The following is a 10,491-nucleotide window of genomic DNA, read 5'->3' as shown; positions in this document are numbered from 1 at the left end:
CGCAGTGCCAGTGGGCTGTTCAGCCTGCTCTGTCACTGCTGGCTTGCACAGCTGGATGGAGAAGCCCTCTGGGGGTGTGGATTCCAGAGTTAACATGCTTCTGTGGAACAAAACAGGCATCAGAAGTAGCTGGCACATGAATGTTGCATCCTGTGCTTTCATGGGGCACACCTCTGCTGGAAGCTTTTATTTCCATGGGAGCAAATGGTGGGGGTAACAGAGAAGTCCTCAAGTCCGGAGTCAGAGGCTTACTGCTCTTCAGCGGCCGTGCGGGGAGCCTGGGAGTAAGGGACTGGGAAATGGACACTGCGAACGCTTCTCATTTGTAGCTTTTGCTGTCTCCAAATACCAAGGGCAATACCAAGATGACTGATGATCTGTGATTCTGCACTCTCCCTGGGAAGAGAAATGTATTAACAACCTTATTTGTTACGCAGCAATAAGTTGTGGGTCTGTGGTTAGGGTGAGACCAAGGGGAGAGAATCTGTACTTCGTCTTTTAAGCAGCAAGCCTGTGGGCTACGCTTCATTCTGCCTGTGGCTCTCATTCATGAAGGTTTTCAGGTGTTACCTCTGTATGGCTTTAACATTCCTCTTCACAACAACAAGGATCATCTCTTCCAGCTCTCCTGGCGTTCAAGACCTGTGTTTAGCACTGTGCAGAAAGGTACATACCTGGCTGGAGGCACTCTGGTTTAAGGCTGTGACTGGAAATCTTTTCATAACACTAGTCATCATGCTGTCTTTCTACCTATGAATATTTCAGTTGTGAACAGAAGAAAAAAAGTGGGTTTGTGGGGTGTGGGAAGAAGGATGGGGGCGTGGAGCACATGCTGGGAATTTCCCAGCAACTGACATGAATTTGTGCTGGTCACCAGCGATTTAGAATCTCTTCTCCAAGAGTTTGCTGCTATCAGAATTTTTCAGGGACAGTAGGGCTGCATTATGGTAGCTCTGGGTTTTTATTCACAGTTTTCTACTGTTCTGTTCTTGCTGCTGGCAGTCACTGTTAGCCATTGCTTGGGACTGAAATGCAAAGAACGTGAATATCTTTTTGGTGAAAAATGCTGCAAGGACTGTGCCCCTGGTAAGTAATTTTCACTGGATGTTGGTTATACTTGCTTGATGTAATATTTATCAGTTAATAACTCATGACTGGTAGAAAACAGCTTGATGGATGGAAATACCATGCAAATGTAGGAAGCATAATATGGAGAGAAAGCATTTGATGAGGAGACTTTCAGTATAGACTGACCGAGATTATTTCTATAAATTAATTTAGGAATCCTCTTTGAAAGAGCTACATGTTCTTTGACTTCTTTTGTGTGGCTCATCTGGCTTAACGTGTCAGTCTGGGCATTTTCATTGTGGGAGCATTAGCTGAGAAAAGATGGTAGCATTTATGTCACTGTCCTTTACTGCCACAGAAAGAAGCTCAGAAATCTTGCAGAAGAATGGAAAATGTCAGGTAATTAATTCTGGTGGTATAGATGTATTTTAAGCTTCTTTTTGTAACGAGGTTTATACTACTTGGAGTGTTTTTATGGAGGAAAAAGATATGCTTGATTCATAGGCAGAGGTTAGCAAAGCGTAACTTGACATGTAATGTATTTGTTTCTTCCTTTCTTATTGTAGAAACATAATGAGCCTGAATTCTGAGTTCTGCATGTGTGTGGTTTTTTCCACAATCTGACTGTCTCTGAAGGCAATGCAGTATTGAGAAGAACAAATGCAAAATGTCAAACCTCAAATATTTTAATAGTTGGGATTTCATTATAGAAATGACTTAGTGATGAAGTGTAACAAGAATTAACAGGTAATACAGCTGTTCAAGGAGCAATCCCCTTAACAAAGGGGGTTATTTTTAGTACAGTCAATATTGACTGTACTAAAAGACAGGTACATGCATGTACACACCTAGAGAGGGTGTAAGTCATGTCTTAAATGCAGTTGCAACTTGAAGTCTTGCGTATGGTTTTATGTGCATCTTTCAGAATAGTTACTTCTCTTTTCATAATTAAGTCTACTACACAATATGGTGTGAACTGATGCTGTAGTATTGTCTTCAAGATGCTAATTGGAATAAATTCAATTTATTGCATTCTCAAAATGTTTGAATCTGAGTGTTTCTGAACTCGATTTAAAGAAAGGTGTATTTGTGTGCAGATACAGATAATACTTTATCTCTAAACTTTTTTTGTTCCTCTTTACACTGAAAGAACTTTCATCAGCTTTTTTGCATTGTTAGCAAATCTGCTGCTGTTGCTTCATAGTTTCTTCCTGATTGTGTAGATGGTAGAAGTGCAGAAATGTTTTGCTTATATTGTGATAGTTAAAGAGATCTGGTATTTTGCCACTGATAGCACTCAATAAATGAAGAGAAAATTGGAGCGAGCAAGAGACTTGGTGCTCATTGTTCATGTGCAGAATGGGAAAATGGGGAACCAAAATGAAACAGTCTGTGAGAATGAGGATGTATTTAAGCTCAACTGTAAAAACGCTGGTCATGAAAGCTGTCCGTAGTTCCTGCTGTGTGGTATGGAGACAAGCTAGTGAGATAGAAGGAACATGTCTAACTCCTTTTCCAAAATTCACTGTTAACTTGCTGTTTCAGTTTGGGCAAATGGCTTTGCTCACAAAACTTGTCATTCTAGCGCATCAATCTGGAATTCTGTGTAAGTACTGTGTATCGTACAGGTTGAAATTTGGGGGTACCAAGCATTCAGAGCTTGTTTTTAAACGTCCTGTGCGATACAAATACACTGTTTGGAATAGTAATAAACGCGTGCCTTGCGTCTTGCGCTGTGTCTCACCGTTCATGAAATGGAGCTAGTAACAACTTTGATGTTGGGTGCCAATACAGATGCATATCAAAATATAACCACATTCTTTCATGCCTGATGGGCTTTCGGAATGCCAGCACAAAGGTACTAGAAACATTTATTATTTGACTGCTTGACTAATGAATTTTCTGTGAACCTGAGCAGTCCATTACCATCTTTTGTACCTGTTTGGGATTACTTTGGGTTGAATTGCATGATTTATTTCATAAGGAAAGGCAAGATCTTTTGTAAAACCATTGTATTATGCTGGAGATCAGACCTATTGCTATGCTAAACCCCTGCTTTTTTTCCTAACTGACACTGGCTGCAAGCTGTGATGTCTAAACCATATGAAAGGGTGGTTTGAAGAAGTGATGTTTGGAATCCACTGGCAGAATCATCTGGAGCATTGCCTCAACTCTGGGCAAGTCACCAGGCCCCTGCTAGCCCAGTTTAGCTGCTTAATCTACAGTGATACTATGGGTCAAAACTTTCAGGGATTCTGGCATGTCTAAATCTGCTGAATGTTTTCAGCCAGAGTTGTAGGTGGAACCGTTTTTTTCTGGGCACTCTTTCATTCTAGTGCATGAAAACAAAGAAGGTTTCCTTCTGATAACAATCAGTTCCTCCTTTCTACATGGTCTTTGTTTTAGGTGAAAGAATGAGAAAGCGCTGCACTGCAACAGCAGACACAGTCTGTGCCCCCTGTCAAGATGAGTACTTCAGTAGTGAGCACAACCACAGCTTCTGCAAGAGCTGTACAATCTGCAACACTAGTAAGTCAGCTGCATGGTGGACGTTTCTTGATACGAGTTTGGGAGGCAGCCAGTCTTCATATGCTTTCTTTGCGTGCTCCTCAAAGGCTGATGGCATACAGCCTGTCACTTGGGATGACCAAGCCCAAAGACTGGGTTATCATTTCAATAGCTGATATCTCCTGGTTGGTTTTGATGGTAGAGCCTTCGAAGGAAGCAGGCTTGTACTGCCTGAAAAAAGGTGTTTTCAGAATTGTTAATAAATGGTTCTCTGCAGTTGTTTCTACACATGACAGATAGGCACTGACTAGTTAATGTATATATTTTTTTATTTCTTAACTTTTTTCTTGCCTCTCACTTGCCCTTTATTCTGTTGTTGCTAGGGAAGGGGAGCGTGGAAGTGAAGAAGTGTGAGAAGACATCTGACAGAATTTGCATGTGTGTTGCGGGCTACATGCCACATGCCAAATACACGCTGGGAAGTGGTAAGTTAGTGACGTGTCAGATGCTCCAGCTCTTGCCTTCGCTTCAGATGAGGTCGTTATTTCTGGTGTGAAAGCTGTTGTCATTTGTCTCATTGATATTTCTGCGCAAGTGTTGTAGCAGGGTAGCTGTAGCAAACTGTTGCCCTGTGATTCCTGAGCTGTCAGAAATCTTAATGCTCTCCTTGTTAATAGCCATAATTAGCCAGTAGCGAAAAAGGAAACCTTGCCAGCTGCAGGCTGAAATGAACACTGAGCATGTTGTGTTACTTCTGCTGCAATGACTACGGTGTTCAGAGGGTGTGTGGGTTTTGTTGTGTCTGTTCTGTAGGCTAGACTACTAGTAAAATTACTGAGTAGCTATCATGCAGTTACGTTGCTAACTGAACTCAACTGCCGTCTCCTTTTTTTGCAGTATGCTCACCATGTCCTGAAGGGTCTTACTCTGTAGGAGGAAATGAAAACTGTCAGCCTTGGACCAAGTATGTATCCCTGCTCCAAACATGTTCAGAGCAACGTTTCAGGTTTGCTTCTGTAAGCAGTTGATGCCCAAATTGTGGTGTGTAGAGTAAAACTGCAGTGGGTGCACTGCGACTATGTTCCTCATGCCTCCCAGGAGCCTTGAGCAGTCTGCATACTGATTTGAAGCATCTCTTTGCCTTCTGCCCTTTCTCTCTCCACCTACGGCAACAAAAACAGCCTGTGGTTTGTTTTTTTTTTTTTAACATCTGGATGTTTTGTTTCTATAGCAAAAGGTTCCCTTGCCAAATGCAGCAGTGCTTCAAGGCGTTTGTACATGTACAGATGCTAAGAAACACAGATTGTCAGTTTTTTTCCATAATAACTTCAGTTAGCTTAGTTATTCTTCACATATCTGTAGAATCTAGGAAAGGTGAAGCCTGAGTTTGTATTGTAACACAAGGATTGTAATGTTCACTCATTTGTTCCATGGAGATCACTTACAAAGTCGTTAGTGCAACTGTCTGAAAAACTGCACCGATTTATTTTACACCTCTAGCTGCAGCATTCTTGGGAAAAGTACTCTTCGACCAGGGACAAAAACAGATGATGCTGTTTGCAGCAACCATGTCACACAGGCAGCTGCCTCTCAGAATGCAACACCTGCTTTGAGTCTCTCCACCGCTGACCACAGGAATAATATGTCGACCGCAGTGTTCTCGCCATCCAGACCCAGTGTGATTCCCTTCACTTGCTTGGATACAGAGAGCCCCACAGAGCCTAACTGGGGTAAGGAGCAGGAATGGCCAAGTCTAGTGTCTCTGTTTACTACAGCTGGACAGGAATTTTCACTTGAAACTGATCTCATTGGAAATGAAATCACACTCTTTCTTAGAAACCTTATCTGTATTGTGCACAGTCTTTTCAGGGAGACACACACAGCATTCCAGATTTCTTGCTAGTCTGCTTGGCAGCTGGGACTTCTAGGCTTTGTGGTTCAGGGGTACTTGTGGGGTTCTTGGTTCCTTCTTTTGAAGCTGGAAAGCTGTGGGAACTCCAGCTAGAAACATGAATCTTTTTTAGTGTATTCTTCTTCTGGTTTTCTTCCAGGGTCTCTATTCCTTATCCTCATTTGTCTGATACTGCTCATAGTGAGTGGAATGTCCATCCTCCTGTTGATTATCCAAGCAGCCAAAAAAAAGACCAAGAAGAGGCCTTTCAGAAACAACCATCAGGGTGAGTTTCTTTTTATGGGGAAAAATATATAGGAAAGAATGATCACAGCCCCCTCTTTGAACTTTGATAATTTCAATCATGAAGTTTACCTGGCTAAGTAGCACAGTGTCATCTGCAGTTACTACTAGTGGTTGATCCTCTATTTAGTCCTGATGCACTGGAGGTCATAGTGTCTCAAGTCTGCATTCTTACAGAGCACAGGTTCCCCTGCCTGTTGCCACACAGAAGCATTTTCTCTCTCTTCCTTTGATTTTAATGCCTTATAACTTCCCCTCGCCCCCCACCTAGTCCCTGAAAAATGATGTAATGATTTTGTGCAGGGAATTCAGTACAGAGAGGACCCAGAATCAAAATATTTTAAAGTCTTTAAAAAAGCATATTTTGAAGTCTTTGCCTACACAGAGGTGAACTGTCTTGAACTGTCTCCTGTAAACACAGGAAAGGTTTGACTGAGAAGAGCTGAACTCTGTATTCAGAACTAAGTGGCAGCCTGGCTCTTGAGTCAGCCCACAGCTGCCTCATGTTCCATTCATAGAGCAACGAATGAAAATAGACTTCCCTATCCTTGGTGTTTTCTAGCACTGGCTGGAAAGACAAGCACTGAGCCATATGTCATTCATAGGTGCCTAGTCATCCATGAAACTGGAAAAGTCCCTGGCTTCCCTTTTCCTGCTTCTTCTGCTCTATACAGTATTTTTTATTTATTTTATTATCTGTTTTTCAGATGCAAAGAGCTTTCGAATTCCTATCCAGGAAGAACATATTGACTCCAATTCTAGTCTCATCAAAAACTGACTCCATGTTACGTTACTGTTTCCTGCATTTCTGAGCCAATCGATCGTAACAAGTGATGTGACAGAGCATGCTGTGACTTTAAGTGTGTGTGTGTGTAACTGTTTAATTGCACTTCGGTTCCTTTGAGTCTCGTTTTGCGGCCCCTTTGGCATTAGGACCCATGGGAGTAGCTGTTCTTGGTGGAATCATGTGATTCTTTCTCTTAGGCAGATCCTGTGCACAGCATCCCTGTTGCCAGGGCTGCGTTAGTTTAGTCCTCTGTGCATTGCTAGCAATTCTGTATGTAGTGATAGGCAATTGTCGCTGGACTGAAGAAAGTGTTTAGAAAGGTGTAAGAGCTGATCATTGAGCAGAGGGAAAAACAGGGAAATCAAAAGAACTGCTTTATGACTGCATTTATATTTTGTCTTAGGATTCTCAGTTGCTAAGCAGAGCATGTAGACACATGCTCTCAGGTACCTTCAGTGTTTCATTGTAGTTCCCAAATGAACTCTCTTCACTTAAGGTGGAGAATCTCCCCTGATGAACCTAGCCACCTTCCTTTGTGCTTCCATTTTTTAAAGTTATTTCTTCTTGATCGTGTTGAGTGGCATATGTCAGCTATGCCTTCAGACATAGTTGTCATTGCTGGTAACTCTCATGCTAGCCATGCACCAGAACAGTGCCGGGATTCTGGTCCTAGCTGTTAAGTGATTGCTGGGAGATGGCTATTCAATGCCACCTCTCTTTTCTGCATTTCTTCAAACATACCTATCGAGAAAATGTCATGTTAACACACTGAGCAGCATCCCCATCGTCAGGCCAACAAGTGGAATTACTCACGATCACCAGGTAGCTCCAGATCTCTGAGTGTTTGGTTATATCCCTGAAGATCTTACTCTGTGTGTGGAAGGTAGAATATGTGGACTGCCAGAAGGCAAACGCAACGGTAATTTCTGATTAGAATATTATTAGTAGAAACTGTAGTTGAAAATAGGAGGAAAGGTAGGGTCCCACTTGTCTGCGCTGGAAACTTCAGAAGTTGCCATGTATAACTGATGTTTTATCTGTAAGCCCTGGGCAACTGACACGCTGTGTGCTTCCTCGCGGTGGACACCCCATTGTGCTGAGTAGCCGGGCTTGTCTGTCATCAGCAAGGCTGATGCTTCAGTCAGACTTGCACATCTCCACAGTAAAATTGTTTAGCTTAAATCATTTCTGTGGGGCTTGATTGCTTGCAGTGGCTGTAGAGAGAAACCCACAGGCAAGTTTGGTTCCAGGCAGTGCTCTGGATCTGGGGAAAGTCTGTTTATGTCTTAGGCTTAAGAGCACATACGTGGACACTTGGAGTTTTTCTGCTGATGAACGATACTTTTGTGATGGTTCAGGGAAGAGTAACTCCTTAGCTGTTCTCTGTTGATAAGAAGCAAGAGCTGAACTCCTAACACAGTGCCGACTGGCCAGGCCTTCAAGGGTTGCATTTGAGCAAAGACGTGCAAAGATCACGTAGCAGTGCTCTGGCCATTCATCTGGATGATCACCTTGTGCCTGCGTGCTGTCAGTGCAACCTGCATTCAGAACTGAGCAAGCGTTGTTGATTCGGTCTCTGTGCAGTTAAAGTACCTGGTTCTTTGCCTGTACGCTGTATGAAATGAATTTTACTTCTGTAATGTTTTTCCACAAGTTAATCGGGCTGCAGTTTTGGAAAGCATTCAAATTTTAGGTAGCAAGTTCAAAATCTAAAGTCTCTGAGAGTAACCTGAAGTGTTATTGTGAGCAAATTTTGGTGTGATTTACATACCTCAGCTTAAAAGTTCAAGAAGAAGTAAACTTGAAAGTTATATAATACGGAAGTGTTTTTTCCTTGAACTGTTAACTCCTTAGTAGATAACTCATTAGAAATAAGTATTTTATTTACACAGTACCAAAGCATATGCCAAAATATGCAATAGGAAATGTATTCAAGAATACAACTGGTGTTTAGAAACATGTTTTTAAACATATGTTTTCTTATATGTTATACATATGGTGTACTTGGAAATTATTTCCTATTTTGAAGAGTGTATACAATGTATATAAACATTTGTATTATACACAAAGTGTGATAGTGTCTTTCTGAAATAAATTGTGGTAGCAGCTAGATGCACGTGCGTGATGTGTGTGACTGGAGAGTACAAATGAGCAAAAAGTTATTCAAAAGCAGCATCTCCAGATGGTCAGCTCAGCAGGCGCTGAGTTTGCGTTCTGCCTTGCCCTGGCTTTCTGTGCAACTGGCGGAAGCTGTGTCGTGGTGTTCTCTGTAAATCTGGCCTGGCAGCAGTTCTGACCTGAGAGTTGCCAGGGCATTTGAGGTGATAAGGCTCAGCCCCTTCAAAAACATGGAGCCCCTGTCGTGGGTGTAGAGGCCTTCGCAAGTGTGCTGTGGCCTAGGTGCTGTCATCTTGCAGTGGGTTGGATGGCGAATCGCGACGGACGGAGCGGAGGAGCGCGTTCCAGGGAACACCCAAGGCGTTCTCAGAAACGACGCTTACCGAGTTCATAGGCCGTGCTCCAGCGGCAGCGCAGCAAGTGCCGCATTTCCATGTAACGGAGCAAGGCGCAGATAACTGGGGAGCTGTGCGGGGCTGCGGGCGGTACGGTGAGAGCACAGCCCGCGGGAACCGAGGAGCTGCTGGCTGGACAGAAGTGCTGCTGTGGCAGCAGAGCTCCTCTGGTGTGGGCTCATCAGCTGTTTCCACGAATCTGACTTGTTTTCCGCCCTCTAGAGCAGCTGCACAGGAAGGTGCCGGGGTGCAGCGTGTTCTAGTGCTTTCCTTCAGCCCCCCATCAGGCTTCCTGCAGGTGAGGGCGCAGCTTCTCCCTGGCTGAGGAAAGAGCTGGTGCTGGCCCGGGAAGTGCATGGCAGAGGTAGGGTGCTGAGGGTGCTGAGGGCCAGTTGCGGTTGCTCGTCAGCATTTGGAAAATTGGAGACGCTGTGGCTGCTGGCTTCGGTGCTTGCGCCCGCCCAAGAGCCTGTCTGTGCTGGCAGGGCTGTGCAGAGCTGTGTCCAAGCACTGTGCCAAGACGTCCCATGCTATCAGAAGAGTTAAATCATAATAACATTTGATAGGAGTGGAGGCATTTATGGTCTGGTATTTTTTGGGGTGTTGGTAGATTGCCGGTTTAAACAAACTAATGTAGATATTTCACTCTGAATAGAGAAATAACAAATATTTTTAATTGCCGTCTTCAGTCTTGTCACTTTTCTGTGAAAAACTTGCTTAGATTTTTTTGTTCCAGTCTTCCCTACAATGGCAGAAAGTAGTTTAAAAATAGGCAGAGAATCTTTAACAAATTGGCGCTGCCTTCTGCCCACGGTTGTCTTCCTACGTGTCAGAAATGAAACTTTCCCTCCTCAGAGGCAGGGGCCTGTGTCAAGAGCAAAGTCCCTGCTGTTCAGCCGTTCCGGTTTCCCCTTGTCCAGGCGCTGGAGACGCTCAGGCTGCGCTGTGCGGCTTCATCTAAGCAAATGAAGATAAATAAAGGGCTGTACTGGAAACTTTTTCCGGCGTAATGCAGTAAACTGAGGTGTTGGTTCTTCTTGCAAACCAGTGCTAACTGGGTTTAGCGTGAACTGCATTGGCAGTCAGAGTACTTAGTTAAACCTATATGATTTGTAAATTGAATGCATCTTGGCTGCCATAGGGCCCTGATTCGGGAAGTTACTTAAGCAGACACCAAACTTTCTGTGTAACTGTTGTCACTAAAATTTGGCCTCTTGATTGTTTTAAGAACCGTCTATAAAACTGACTAATAATTCCTATAAGTTTGTGTTTATGGGTGAGAATAATGCCATTTTTTCAAGAATAATTTCACTTCAGCCGTGAGTTACAGGCCACACGGCCAGCCCCTTGCATTGGTTGTAATTAGCTGCAGGCAGAGGTTAGGTCTACAAAAAACAGCAAGAAAACCAACCAAAACACTA

The 10,491-nt window shown here is 43.4% G+C and overlaps 1 protein-coding gene across 2 annotated transcripts; it reads left to right on the top strand.

The window, feature by feature from the left end:
• Positions 1-672: 672 nt before the first annotated feature.
• TNFRSF4 (TNF receptor superfamily member 4) lies at positions 673-8,669 on the top strand. 2 transcript variants are annotated; one of them, XM_080380074.1, is made up of 7 exons: positions 673-1,086; positions 3,475-3,597; positions 3,960-4,061; positions 4,474-4,540; positions 5,077-5,306; positions 5,628-5,753; positions 6,478-8,669. In XM_080380074.1, exons 1-7 carry the CDS (start codon positions 945-947, stop codon positions 6,546-6,548), a joined length of 861 nt encoding a protein of 286 aa, XP_080236200.1. In that variant the 5' UTR covers positions 673-944; the 3' UTR covers positions 6,549-8,669. The 2 variants fall into 2 exon arrangements, with proteins under 2 accessions (XP_080236200.1, XP_080236201.1); XM_080380075.1 differs by lacking the exon at positions 673-1,086 and adding an exon at positions 1,093-1,467.
• The last annotated feature ends 1,822 nt before the right edge of the window (positions 8,670-10,491 follow it).

Source organism: Falco punctatus, assembly GCF_963210335.1.
Source record: "Falco punctatus genome assembly, chromosome: 3".
Classification (NCBI taxonomy): Eukaryota; Metazoa; Chordata; class Aves; order Falconiformes; family Falconidae; genus Falco; species Falco punctatus.
This window is presented reverse-complemented; position numbering and strand designations above follow the sequence as displayed.